At 44.3% G+C, this 14,499-nt stretch overlaps 1 protein-coding gene across 1 annotated transcript in view; it reads right to left on the bottom strand.

Moving 5' to 3' along the window:
- si:dkey-49n23.1 (semaphorin-3D) overlaps nt 1-14,499 on the bottom strand; it is a 44,891-nt gene that overhangs the window by 2,619 nt on the left and 27,773 nt on the right. Inside the window, exons 3-15 of the mRNA XM_017439781.3 lie at nt 9,034-9,188; nt 8,160-8,222; nt 7,971-8,090; nt 6,935-7,025; nt 6,058-6,186; nt 5,572-5,714; nt 4,912-5,026; nt 4,473-4,542; nt 3,874-4,018; nt 2,632-2,854; nt 2,166-2,254; nt 1,231-1,266; nt 122-279 (exon numbers count right to left, since the gene is read on the bottom strand). Coding sequence (XP_017295270.1) covers nt 122-279; nt 1,231-1,266; nt 2,166-2,254; nt 2,632-2,854; nt 3,874-4,018; nt 4,473-4,542; nt 4,912-5,026; nt 5,572-5,714; nt 6,058-6,186; nt 6,935-7,025; nt 7,971-8,090; nt 8,160-8,222; nt 9,034-9,188 — 1,537 coding nt within the window. The remainder of the gene's footprint in view (nt 1-121; nt 280-1,230; nt 1,267-2,165; nt 2,255-2,631; nt 2,855-3,873; nt 4,019-4,472; nt 4,543-4,911; nt 5,027-5,571; nt 5,715-6,057; nt 6,187-6,934; nt 7,026-7,970; nt 8,091-8,159; nt 8,223-9,033; nt 9,189-14,499) is intronic.

The raw sequence follows: 14,499 nt of genomic DNA, 5'->3' as shown, positions 1-14,499 counted from the left end.
TAAAGGCCTGAGTTAGGCTGCTGAAACACAAACCCCTCCCCCTCCCTGATCTCACCTCCTTCTGTCCCCTCCCCGTCCTGCCCCCCGTCCAGCCCCCTGTCCCCCTCCCCGAGCGTCTCACCTCCGGCCACTGGCGAAGAACCTGGAGCAGGTCTGTCCGTCCCAGGAGCAGTACGGGTCTCTGGCCAGGCAGCACTCGGCGCAGTCAGATCCATAAAACTCACACCTCTGCAGCCCCAACCGGGCCACGCCGAGCTCGCTGGACACGTACAGCTGGTCCTGAGGGGGCGGAGTCAGCACGGCGTGGTTCTTTAGGTTCTTTAGGTTCACATTGGTTCTGCTGCTAAAATCATGATTAATTCTTTAGACAGCTTTTTAGAAGATTTAGTGACGGACTTTATCAGCCAGCATCTCTCCGGACTGAGACGAGTTGGAGACGAGTTGGAGACGAGTTAAAGACGAGTTAAAGACGAGTTGGAGACGAGTTAAAGACGAGTTAAAGACGAGTTAAAGACGAGTTGGAGACGAGTTAAGGACAAATTGGAGACGAGTTGGAGATAAGCTGGAGACGAGCTGGAGACAGGAGTCTCACTGAATCCAGAGCGTTTACAACCACTGAGCCGTTTGGATGTTTTTCCAGTTTTGTTCTCGGCTTGTAAAGCTGCATTGTTGGCCGCGCACATTATTTTATCCACCGCCCACACGGTGCCCACCTCGACAGCCGGCCTCGTCTTTATGAGTCCACTTTAGAAGTGAAGACGGGACGATTTAGACCAGGTTTTAATAATTAATATTGGAGTGGACATTCGCCGGGTTCGAGCTCTCATGCAGGCGTCAAAGCACGGCTCAAACATTTTAAAACTACAGAAACTAAATGAAGAAGAGCTCGAGATGCCGGCAACAACTCTGATCCGTTTCACAAGTTTTAAAATTCAGGCAACAGGACTGAAGAAACTGAGAACTCCTGAGAACGTTCTGAGACATTCTGGAGACTTAATGATCAGTAAATGTTGATCATTCAGTTTCCAACGGTGACAGAAACTGGCTTCACTCTTTTTATCTCACGTTAAATTAAAGCGATAAAAACTCTTCTTCAGCTTTAAAACAAACTCAGATCATCAGATAAACCCAGAGATAATTTCAACTTTTCAAAAACAGATTGAATTAATTTTAATTTACAGATTTGATCCGTTAATCAGCTGATTGTGTCCAAAGGACAGAAGGACTTACTCTCTTTGTGGACAGCTCCATGCTCAGGATGGGACTCTGTGGACAAAAAACAACAATAAAAACTATAAATAACCATGTTGATCATCATGATGTTAAACAAAATTAAAGGATGAAATCAAACATTAAAAGTTTATGTTTGTATTTTATTGCAGATGTATTGAATTTAAAGGCTCGTTAACCATCCAGAGGAGAAAATATTGTGTGGATTTTTAATTCTTATGGCTTTGTAATGAGTACCTTCAAGCACTGAAGCATCTTTTATTAATTATAAATAATATTTAATTTCTGTTCCTTCCCAGGAAACATGATTTAACCCTTTATTTGCTGCCAGCGACAGCAGCTCGAGCAGCGGAGGTCAGAAATCCTCTTTCTTCTTCAGACGCTGAAGTTTCCCCACAGCTCGGATGTTCTGCCTCACAGACGGAGGCAGCGACCTCTGACCTTTCTGAGGCGAGGGACAGGGGACGGGGATGGCCGCCACAGCCAACTGACCTTAAACACAAACGTCTCCACACCTCAGTCTGAGTTAAAGTCTGGAGTGGAAGTAGCTGAGAGTCCGTGTTTCTGTTTTTCTCAGGTTCTCCCCGGTTGGATTATTTACTCCGAGGAACTTGGGAAATATGTGGCCTATAATCTGTTTTTAAGAGGACTGAAGTCTTTCGGGACCAATGTGTCTGTCCCAGCGGAGACGGGGGACGCGGGACGTCCTCCGCTGCTGGAATAACGGGAACCCGGAGAGTCAAAAACTAACTTTTAGCCATAAAAGTCCTGAGGAGTGAGTCAGGGTCAAAGGTCAGAACGTTCCTATAAGTGGAGCAAACTGCAGAGCGGAAAACCAAACAGGTCCAGATCGAGAACATGAGCTGAGAACATGATCTGAGAACATGAGGGGCAAAGAAATGATATTTATCTGGAAAAATAAACATTTAGTTGACCTGGAAGACGGCGAGTTCCTCCAGAACGATCTCCTCCGTTTGCCAGTTGTCTTTGATGATTGACAGAGCTTTCAGCACCTTCCCGTCATCTGCAGAACGTCACAGAGAACGTCACAGACAACGTCACAGAACCTCACAGAGAACATCACAGCAGAACGTCAGTGAGAACATAAAACAGTAACTGTGTGAAAACATTCAGTCAGTGAAGAACGTTCCTCTGAGAACCAGAGAACCAGAAGAACACAGGAGCTTTAATCTGCAGCTGATGGAGAGGAACCACCTCTGATCACACACACACCCTAACACACCCTGACACACACACACACACACACACACACACACACCCACCCACACACACACACACACACACACCCCCTAACACACACACACACTGAAACCCTGATCTAAACCTTTTATAAGACAGGAAGTGACACGCAGCTCCTCAGCTCCTCCTCCTCCCTCTCACCTGTCCCCAGGTGCAGGACGTCGTACTGTCCGTCCTCAGCGTCCACTCTGTCCACCACCACCTTCCTCAGCGTGTCGGGGGAGTTGACCCGGGTCAGGACGGGTCGGCCGCCCAGAGGCAGGACGGGTTCCCACATCAGCTGGTGCTGCCGCATGAAGCTCACCAGCTCGTCGGAGAAGTCCTTGGTGGACTTGTGCAGAGTGTCGTACGTCTCACTGGGACACTGAGGACAGGAGACAGGAACATTCAGGGACAAGATGTCCAACCCGGGTCTGAAGGAGTCACGTTTCTGTCAGGTTTCCCTGTTTTTAAAGTGCCAGGTTCTGCCTCGCAGCCGATTATTCTCCTCAGATTTATTGGAAACTAGATGCTGTTTATGTTTGTGTGAAAAATTAAGATTTTCCTGTGAGATCAGACTCCGAACACAGAACGTGTGGAATGAAAACAAGCTGCGAGGTGATTTAACGCCTCAGCTGTCGGCTCCTCCAGGACGCTTTGTGTGTGTGTGTGTGTGTGTGGTATTATTTCAGCTGGTAAATCATGTGGCTGATTGCAGAAGAGGTGAGGCGTGTCAGTGATGAGAGCCTTGAATCAGAACCTCCTGAAGAACGTTCCTGTCCGGAACGTCAGCCTTACTTCATCTCTCCGGCATATTTCTCTCTCCTGCTCTGCATTTCTCTCTCCTCCGTCCTCCTCGTGTTACCGTTTCCCCTCATGGAGAACAGATGACTTTCTCCACAAATCAGCATGTGGTTTGGAACAAAATTAAATCAATTTTTCAAAACCAGCTCACCGCGCTCGCTCCTCATTTCCTTCAGCAACATTCTTCTCTACAGAACGTCTCAGAGCTGCCAAAGATTGATGTCTTTTTCTGTTCTGAGTTAAAACGTGAATATAATATAATCTGAGACGAAGTATTTTAAAGTAAAACTCTGCAGGAAACCTGGGTTAGACTGATGAGATCATTAAAGACCTGCCATTCTTTGAAGGAATGCAAATCACCCGCCGACCTTCAGAGCTTTAGACTGAGAAACGATGGAGTTTTAGTCAAATCTTAAACATAAAGTCATATGAGATCTTTATTAGGAGGTCTTGATTCAGGAGGTAGTTTGCTAACTCACACATACTGACAGTTAAAAACACTATCACCCACCTTTTGCCTTAACTAAAACATTTACACAGAACTTTCCTCTCCGCCCTGCAGCTCTAACTCCAACAACAACCGTTCTGTCCTGGACTCACAGTTCCGGGTCTCGGGTAGGGGATGCGTCCCTTGTACTCGACCCAGCGGTAGTCGGGGCCTTCTTTGTGAGCGAACGGTCCGTTGAACGCAGCTCGGATCGACGCCATGGAGTAAACGCACACAGCCGAGCCGTGGAAGAGCGAGCTGCGGGAGGAAACAGGAGTGGGGCGGTGGTTAACGAGGCGGAGACAAATCTGAAGCAAAAACAAATAAAACAACCAGCTCTGCCACTTGACCTTTGACCCCACTCACACCTGACCTCTAAGCACGTGCACGGACAGGTGTGCACGTGCTAACCCTAACCTTTACATAAAGGAGGAGGAGATCCAAGAAGAACATCTGAAGAAGTTTCCTTCAGGAGTTAAAGTCTGAATGTTTGACCAACTGAACAAACCGGAGCGGAAAATCAACAAACAGGCAACGGTTACCATAGTTACCAGAAACATGGCTGACCACAGACACACACACACACACACACACACACACACACACACACACACACACACAGAGTGTCTCCTATAAACACTCCGGCCCTTGAACACCAGTCAGTTTGTCCCTTCCGGGCCACCGTAGCAAACTGAAGGACGCAGCTTCTCACCTGGACGTCCTGAAGATGCCGTAGACTGTCGGGTTTTGAGGATCTTTGGTTTCCAGAACAAAGATGTCCTCTAGAAAAAACAAACAGAATCAAGTCACTTCTGGATCAAACTGTTTGTAATAAATAATTATTGTTTATTTTGACTCATTTTTAGCTCTTCAGGAAACTGGAAATCTGTCTGAGCTGCAAAATCATGTCGAAAGAAAGGGTTCGACTTGTTTTCAATTATTTTAAAGATAATTTGCACATTCAGCAGCTGACAAAGTTTGGATTTAAAGAGTTGGAAGAAGAAAAGTGACGGGAGGAGAGAAGATGGAGGAAGAGGAGGAAGAGGAGGTTTTCAGGATCTGTTTCAGGATGGAGGCAGATGAAGTCGGAGAAACTGATCTGAGGTCTGGTCCAACAGGAAGCAGATGAAGAGGAAGGAGGAGGAGTTTACCCAGCTCGTCAAAGTGTGTGTCCACCCCGAAGGGACCGGGAACCGAACACACTAATCTGGCTTTGAGGAAGGTGGTCCAGCGGTTGATCAGACTCCTCTTCCCTCCAACGTCATTCTGGAGGAGGGAGAGCGAGAGGAACGATGTGGGATTGGAAAAGGAAATCAGTGGAAACAAACTTTCCTTCCACTGCTGGAGTCAGAGAACAGCATCAACAAATCTTATAAAATCAGGTGTTAAGTTTGATCTAATTTAATTTTAATTAACAGAATTTAATTCCTTTTTTTAGGTTTAGACATCTTTGCAGAAGGACTGGAAAGATGAGATTTTCAGATCCTGTTCACCTGCTGTTGTTTTATTTTTAGACCTGAGACTTTTTCTTTGGCTGCGTCTCATTGAGTTTCATCCTTTAAGGACAAACTGGCAACAGTTTTGTGTTTGTAATAAAAACAGGCCTGAAACTGAGAGGAAAAGCAGCCAAAATAAAAAAAACCCTCAGAAAGTCTGGGAACTCCTGATCAGGAGCACTTTTGTTTGACTCGTTGGAAGGAAACAGAAATGAGGCTTGGATTAGAACTTCTGCACAAATCTTATGGAAGAGCCAGACGTGTAACAGGAAGCCAACCCTGCTGGCTGCCTCCGGCGGCCATCTTGGCTCGTACCTTGCAGACTCGGGCCACTCGGCTGTAGACCCTCTGGTCCCACTGACCCGACTCCACGGCCTTCTCCTTGAAGAAGAAGTAGAGTTTGTCGTCGTCGGGACTGTGAGTGTCGGGGATGGAGAAGGAACCCACGAAGTCCGGCTCTGAGAGGAACACAGAGACTGTCAGTTCTGGGTGTTCGTGTCTTCATTTAGCATTTTACAGTTTGCCTGTCAAACCATTCATTTAACGTGCAAAGATCTAATATTTATCAATCAGGTGACGCTGACACCAGATCACCTTTAAAGGCTTTAAGGATTTAATGAGCAAAGGGTGGAAGTACATCATGAGATGGAGCCTCAAAGTTTGGTAAATTTTGTTTTATTTATTTTATTTTTTTTGCCTTTTCTGGTTCCTGACGGAGTGAAAAGTTTCCTCTGATGACATTTAACTGCAGCTGAAGCTGTTTCAGAGTAAAACTCTGAATTAAGCAGGTGGTTTTCTCACCGTTCAGCCAGTTGTGATCGGAGGCCTCGGTGCGGATGTAGTGCTGACCGCTGCCCTGGACCGATGAGCGGAAGATCGCTGCGTTGGCGCCCATGAAGTCCACCGAGGTGCCGGCGTACAGCTCGCCGTCTGAAGGCAAACATGCATTAAAACAACATCTGAGCTCGTTGGTTGACCAGAGCATTCAGTGGATTCTGCAGCTCTGATGACGTCACTTTTTACTTTTCCTGCTCTGAAAATGACATTTTTCTGGGTTGATGCATCTAAAAAACATCTCATTCTCCTCTGATCAGTCTTTATATGTGGATAAATAAACCGTGAGGATCCTGATCTTAACTGACATTATGGTGGACAAACATTTCAGGTTTATTAAATGTTTCTTGTTTTACTCTTTCACTCCACATTCATGTCAGAACATCTGTACCTTCAAAGACTTCGGCACAAAAGTAACCAAAACCTTTTTCTTCTGCGTTTCTTAAAATGTTTGAAGATCCGAAGGAAGATGGTGACAAAACAAAAAGAGAAATGACGTAGAGTCTGAAACTGAGCTAAAAGCTAAAAGAATCAAACTATCACTGCAGTAAACCAGCTGACAGGAAGCAGCTGGTTTAATTAGTTTAAAGCAGTAAAGTTCTGCATGAAATCCCACCTTTAAGTGATTTTAATGTTTCTGTTGGATGATTTTATCTGTTAAAAGACGACTTCAGAGCCGGTCAGAGTCCAGAACCCCTGATCCGTCTCAGAGATAAATCAGCTGGATGGGTTTTCTGACGTCAGACCACTCCACGCCTCAGCGAGCAGCCGGACAGAGGGCGGGGCTACGCTGAGCGGCGCCGGTGTCATCAGGACACGAGGACGGACTCTGGGTGAGACCTACCGCTCAGGCGGGCTGTGAAGGGCTCTCTGGGACTGAAGGGACATTTTCCTCGTCCTGACTCCACCGTGGGGGACAACAGGAACAGCGGCTCCTAGAGGACGGGGACGGGGACAGGGACCACACAGAGACAGAGAATGAGACATGAACTCAAGTCTGAGCCAATCTGTGGTGTGGTAGTATCTGAGAGTCATCCTCAACAGATCCTCTGAGCTCCAACAGATCACATTTAACATTATTCTAAAAGTTTCACTGAAACGGATAAAACTTAATGTCATGAAGGGCGGCAGGTGATATGCATTCATCCCAGGATTTTCTCCTCTTCTTATTTCTGCTCAGATATTTAAGTTTCTGTGTTAAAATAATTTAAATTAATTTGGTTTATTCCTCAGGTTTGAGTCTTTTTGCAGTTTTTCTATCAGTATTTTCAGGTTCTGGGTTGATTTTAGTTTGATGCATTTCTTGTTCTTGGTTTCCTGTTACCTGTTCCTGCCTCGGTCTTTTTTATTCCCATCTGTTTTCTCTTTACTCACTCCTTCATCCCTCCGGTTCTTCTTGGTTTTGTCGTTCAGAACCTCTGCTGACGGACCGTCGGGTTCCCTGACGTGTTTCTCCTTCTGTCTCTAATCTGACGTCTGACGACCGCCGCTCAGACCAAACTTTACAAACCGCAATCAGACCAAAGCCTGATGCCTTTTCCAGTCCTGGTCCAAATCTGATACCAATGGTTTCAGTTGAGTTTTTTCTGCCTGTGGTTGGACGGTATGTCAGCTAAAATCAAGAAGGTTTACGTGAAAACTGAAGCTAGAAATGTGAAATATCAGTTACAGCTGCTGGCTGATGGGAAACATGCAGCCGGGATTTAAAGACATAAAAACTTTCAAGAACTTCTTCAACAACAAATCCTTCATGGATTCACCTGAATTCATGCAACAACATCCATCAGCAGAACTGAGACCATTAGAAGCTGATATCACTGTTGGCTCATTGGACTCGATCTGTAAAAACGTCACCAGTCCCGGAGGACTGAGGCGCTCACCTCTGCGTTGTGGCCGAGGTGCACGTACGTGCACTGCGGACTGAAGGCTCCGGTTCCACAGGTGTAAACATGAGTCTTGTTGAAAGGTTGCAGCAGACGGATGAAGTTGGCGCAGTCTCTCTGAAAACGACAGAAACCTTCAGCCACAGAGCTGGACTGAAACGAGACGAGTCATGAAATGATTCTCACCTCCAGACTCTTTCCTGCCGACCTGCAGCGTTCCACGTGTTCTCGAGGAGCGGGCCAGTAAATCTGACGGAAACAGAAACACCTTCAGCTTTTATTTTATCAGACCGAACCGAGAGAGGAGAGCTGAATCTGAAACCTGCTGAGATTCACTGAACCGGAGCTAAAGAACCAGAACCAGAACCAGAACCTGCAGCAGGTTTCAAACAGAAGATGTTCTGCAGGATGATATTTATACATAAAGTTAAATAACTAAAAGTTATAAAAACCAACAGTCGGTTAAAAAGCACAAAGTCTGCAGAAGCAGATTATAATAAAGTAAAACTTGAATCACAAACTAATTAATTGAGCTAATTAACTGTTTAATGCTGATAATAAAACTCCTGATATAATTATATATAAATATAATTATTTACAGTCAGTTCCTGGTTTGTTGCAACATAAACTCTCATCAGTAACTGTTAAATAATCAATAACTAATAACTAATTATTAGCTGCTTAATAAAACTGAGTTGATTTTTGTTTCTTACTCATTTAATTAGTTAATAACTGATGATCAATAATTAAACACACTTTTATAAACTGTTTAAAAGCTTTTTGTAATAAACAGATTTAGTTGTTTATCTCAGTTTTTTTTAATTTTCTGTACATTTATCAGATGTTTTTCATTGAATCTGTTGAAAGCTTGAAAACTACGGTGCAATAAAACAATATTAAAGTTTTAATGAGCTCAACGAATGTTTTATGTTAAAATAATGTTTTAGTTTTAACATTTAGACTGAAGAAGCAGGATGAAGTTTGGGGAAAAAAGATAAATTAATATTATTAATCAAGTGTTGGCGGCAGGTTGAATCAGCTGAACGCCTGAACGCCTCACCGTCCGGGGGGGCTGGTCCAAGCTGTCCGGACTCAGCAGGTACAGGTGATCCTTCCCTCCCACCAGCAGCCAACCACGATCCTCGTCCAGCAGCAGGACCTGGTACCCGCCGCCGAGCCCGCCCTGCCAGAACACGGCCGACCCGTTCCTCAGATCTGAAACCGAGAGCAGGAACGCCCGAGTTAGACTTCATCTTTCATAGATTAGAAGAAGAAGAAACCAGGTGGAAACACCTGGAAACACCTGGAACCACCTGGAAACACCTGCTGCTCTCAGATCAGCTGAGATCAGTTCAGATTAGTTCTGGTTCAGATTAAATGAGATTATGGATCTTTTTGCTAAAACCTGATGCTGTTGCTAAAATCCTCTTTCATTCATTTTTCACTGAATTCACTCAAATCAGAAAGAAAAACTGATGAATTTATGAACAGCTTCTGTAATAAAACCCAATTTAAAGGAATCCTAAACTCACTCAGGTTTTACAAGAGTTGAGTTTATTTATAAAACAGGTTTAAAGTCAGAACAAAAATACTTTAAACATCTCTTAGCCTGCTTTATATCAAAATGATGTTAATTTGTTGCTTCATTGATTAACAATAAAAAAGGCTAAACTTATTTATTTAAAGTCTGTATCTCTCTTAGTCTCACCCTTTTTATTCACATCAGAAACGATCAGCGTTCTCCGAGGTAATCATCAAGAATCTGGTTTATTAATTAGTTTATATTCAATTAAAAGCCTTGAATGTTGTCGCTCTGAAACTAAACTACAGAGTCTCGTCGTGCAGAAATCTCTTCATCTAATAAAGTTATCATGATTTCAACACCTGCAGAATATTTTGGGTTTTTAAGTAAATTTATCTTGACTGAAAGCAGCTAATTAACCTTGAAGTTCTCCGTTTTCCTGCATCTGTAGCTGCCCTGAATGCAGCGCGCCGACCTGGAGGAAACAAACCGTGAAACTCCGGTTTCAGCTCATTCATCACGGTGTGAAGGAGGCGACCCGCACCTTTAAACGCACCTCTTCACTGCAGAAATGCGTTTAAAAGGGAATAAATCACTGGTGATCACACCGGTTTCTCTGGAGGCTGCAGGTGACAAACAGGCAGAACAGCTGAACAGATTCTAACGGAGCGTTTGTAAAGACTAAACTGTGATTTTGGTTATAAAAACAAACTAAATTCAGTAAAAAGTTCACAGCTGCTGGTCTTTATTTTGTTTAAGATGTTTCTGTTCTGAACTAAATGCAGAAAACAAAATAAAAACTTCAGCTTTTATTAATATTTGCTCGTTATCCTTCTGTTTCCATCCAACACAGTTTAAGCTTCTAGTTTCATTAAAGTAAATATTTAATCACATCCAATCACAGCTAAGGTTTTAAAGCTTCTATAAACTTTACTTTAATAATCGTTGGATGAGACTAAAGAACAGAAACAGTTTTGGCGCTCTCGGCCTGTATGTGACCACAGCATTAAAAACAAAATAAATAAACAAAAAACAGACATTCTGATGTGATCTTTGGTTCTGGTGCCTGAACCGTCTGGAGTTATTCTGTCCAACACCGTGTTACTAATTGGATTAAAGGAAATAAATTATTTCTGTCATAATTAAACACAAACGATGGGATTCAGCTGGTTCTTCATCTCAGGTTCTGCAGGATTTTAATCACATGAGAGATAAAAACCAAGCAGGACTTCCTCTCTCTGAGATCTCATCCATCAGATTCTTAATCGACCACATAATGAAAAGAAAACTTAGTGGGAGATATTTCAGAACGGGCTCCCCGAGGACTAAAACCCTGAAATGAAAGCCAAAACTTTTACATCATCAGCTGAAATCCTTGAATGTTCCATGAATTAAACTCACAGAACCTCCTGATTAATCAGAGAAATCTGCAGAAACACACAGATTACAGATAAAAACTGGAGAATCCGTCAGCGTCAGGAGGATGTGGTTCAGTTAAACGTTTAAATGAGTTCTGATTGGTTCTGATTGGTTCTGATTGGTTCTGATGACCTGGATTAGAGCTGATTGGTCTGAATTCAGCTCCAGTACTTTATTCTCTGAGATCGGGACAGAGGAGCAATAATCTCACTTCGGTTCTGAAGCTTCTCAAACCGGATGAACGTTGACAACCGGTTCCCTTTTAGAGCCAATCTGATCCAAGATGGCCGCCACAGCTCATCAGCTCAGTCAGTTTGAGAGATACTGAAGCAACATCTGGTGTGGTAGTAGCTGAGAGTTCTTAGATCCTTGGCTGGAAAAGCGGCGGGCGATAAGCATTCAGTCAGGGAATGATGTTTTATTTGTGCTGAAGTTTTTAATAAAACTTCAAACAGTTGGCTTGTAAAGAGGAGATAAAACTCATCAGGTTCCTGTTGCTGGACAAAAGATGAGGAATAATAAAAACCAGAATGGGAAATCAAACCAAAACCTTTACGGAGTTTTGTTTCCTCCACCTGATGAAACTAAAACCCAACAGCAGAACCAGTTCAGAACCAGGAGATGGTTTGCTGTGTGACGCAGATTTTTAATTTGAATATAGACCCTCAGTTTCAGACAGGCTGCGATCATTTATCCGTGTATCAAAGCAGGCCGCCGCCATCTTTACTGTCAGATTATAAACAGAACCGGGTCGAGATTCGTGAGCAGAAGCTGACGGGTTTGTTTGTTTTATCCCAAAAAAACACTTTTAATGAAGCAAAACCAGTTTTAATCACCTCCCTGATTGCAGGCAATCAGTGTTGATCACAGGGAGCAATCAGTCACACACACACACACACACACACACTCACACACTCACACACACTCGTGGACGGAGTGTGTGTGAGGTTAACCTGTCAGCTGCAGGAAGTTTCTCACGTCTGAACTCTGACAGAAACACAGAAATCACATCAGAGTTCATCTGAAAGTTCACACTGTAGAGGTCAAAGGTTAAAGTTCAGAAAGGCTCAGTCTGAGAATCACTTTCCTTCAGGAATCCTGGTCCTTGTCCTGGTCCTGGTCCTGGTCCTGGTCCTGGCTCTGGAGGACCTCCATCCTGCAGGTTTCAGGTGTTTCTCTGCTCTGACTCACCTGATCTGAAGGACTGAGGGATGAACAGGCTTCTGCTGAGGAGCAGAGAAACATCTAAAACCTGCAGGATGGACCTCCAGAACCAGGACCAGGACCAGGACCAGGACCAGGACTGGGGACTCCTGCTTTAAAACAAACCCAAACACTAAGCGTCTGTTTGAAGACGTCAGCAGAACCTTGATGTGTTTCCTGTTAACACCTCGGGTCCAACTGAAGACAGAATCGTCTGTTTTCTGTGATTCAGGCTCGTCTGACTCCGGCTAACACAGAGACCTGCTGATGAAACCAAACCGCCGCCGTCCTGACACGTTTCAGTCCACCTTCGCCTCCATCTGTCTCCGTGGACAACTCCCAGAGGAAGACATTATAAAACCCCACCCCCCCTTAAAGCCCCCACATCTGCAGCTGACACAAAGCAAACAGCTGAAAGGATCAACCTCCCAGGAGGCGTCGCTGTAATTTCTTAACATAACAAGATTTAAAGTTAGGAGATATGTGTGAAAAGACGTGCTCGTTGAAAGCATCCTGTGAGGAACATCAGAGCTGCTTCTAAAGGAAGACAGATTTAACCGAGTCGGTATTTATTAACCAAAAACAAAATGTTAAAGCTGTGAGTGAAAAACACGACGCCAGGGTGGAAAGACATCAGCAATGACCTCAGAGAAGCAGCTCAAATTAAACGGTTTGTTTGAATAAAAATCTTCTGTACAGAAAACCTGGAGCTGATTCTGTGTTTTGTTACAAACTGTTCCTGCTGCGATCCGAACCTCGTGCGGTCTTCTTCTTCTCTGAATGTTTGACAGCGCTGCCAGGACACATCTGGGCAGGACCAGGTGCAGGTTTACCTGTTCTGTTTCGTTTCCTCGTTGTTTCTGTTGTTTTCCTGAAGCTTGGCCGGCTTTCAGCTCCTTCCAGACTCCAGACGTGCTCGGTTTGTGGAAACAAAGTCTGCCTGACTGGTTCTGTTTCCAGGCCCGATCGGGTTTCACTTTAAGCTCCCGTTGGTCGGGCTGGCTAAATTGTTTGTTTTTCATGACGGATCCGGTAGCGAGGACAAAGTCAAGGACGCTGAAGGCGAGGTGAAACGTTATTTATGAGCTGCTGGAAAGTTCTGGATTAATTCTGACTGTTAATCTGTGAAAATGTGACCCAGTTTATAAACTCGGCAGGAAATCTTCATTTATTTACTTCAGCAGACCGAAGAATGGCTTCAAAACACAACTAAATAGTTTTTATTTTATCCTCATTTAGATTAAAATGCAATAAACAGACGTTTTATTTCTATATGATTATTTCCAGGTCAAATTAAAATAAAAAGAAGAAGAAGAGTCTTTTGTTTTTAGCAGTAGAGATTTTGTTGTTTGTTTTTAAAGTTGTTGCCATGTTTGGTTTTGTTTTGGTCGTAAATCATCTGTTCCTGGTTTGGTCTGATCTCCTGTCTGTTTCACTTTTCTCCTGTAATTTTGCAGAAATGCAGCTTCTGTTAACTTCAGCTCGTTTTTATTCTCCTACCAGCCTGATGCAAGTTTCAGATTCTGTTCAGACCTCCTACAGACAATGGTTTGGTGCAGTTTTTATTCCTCCTCTTTTTAAAAAGTTTATAAAAGTAAACAATCCAAACTGAAACCTCACAGAGGGGATAAAGAGAGCGCTGGTCAAATCGTTCCCCCACTCTGTACCCAGCTGTCCCCTTTTTATCACAATGGTTTCAAACCCTGCTGGCACTCAGCNCAGGGTCCAGTCGTGGAGAGGAGGGGGTCTCAGGGTCTCAGGATCTCAGGGTCCAGTCGTGGAGAGGAGGGGGTCTCAGGGTCTCAGGATCTCAGGTTCCAGTTGTGGAGAGGAGGGGGTCTCAGGGTCTCAGGGTCACAGCTGGGACCAGAGTCAGCCCCTTCAGGTCTGAGGCCCGGGTTCCCTCAGGGATCAGTCTGAGTCTGAGGTCTGGACCGACGCTGGAGGAGAAGATCAGGACTTTCAGAACCAGATCCTGGATCCAAGCAGCTGAGAGGAGCTTCTGCTGCAGGGTGGTAGTAGCTGAGACTCCTCCCTCACTCATCTCCCAGCAGCCACCTCATCATATGAGGGCACAAAAACAGCCGTAACTTTACAGACACTGAGCTGAAGTTCAACGTGGTAGTAGCTGAGAGTCGTTATTATACGTACACTGAGCGCGAACGCATCATCTGATGTCAGAACACTGAACGATTAAATAACGTAATTAACGAGGTTTGACCAAAACGAAGATCTCTAAATCTGTGGCGGGAGGAGATTCCTTCAAGGAACGCTAGGCCTTTAATTCAAAGCTGTTTTCTTGATGCATGAAACATTCGAAGTGAAACTCCTGATGGTGTGTGTGTGTGTGTGTGTGTGTGTGTGTGTGTGTGTGTGTGTGTG

Source organism: Kryptolebias marmoratus, linkage group LG4 (genome assembly GCF_001649575.2).
Source record: "Kryptolebias marmoratus isolate JLee-2015 linkage group LG4, ASM164957v2, whole genome shotgun sequence".
Classification (NCBI taxonomy): domain Eukaryota; kingdom Metazoa; phylum Chordata; class Actinopteri; order Cyprinodontiformes; family Rivulidae; genus Kryptolebias; species Kryptolebias marmoratus.
This window is presented reverse-complemented; position numbering and strand designations above follow the sequence as displayed.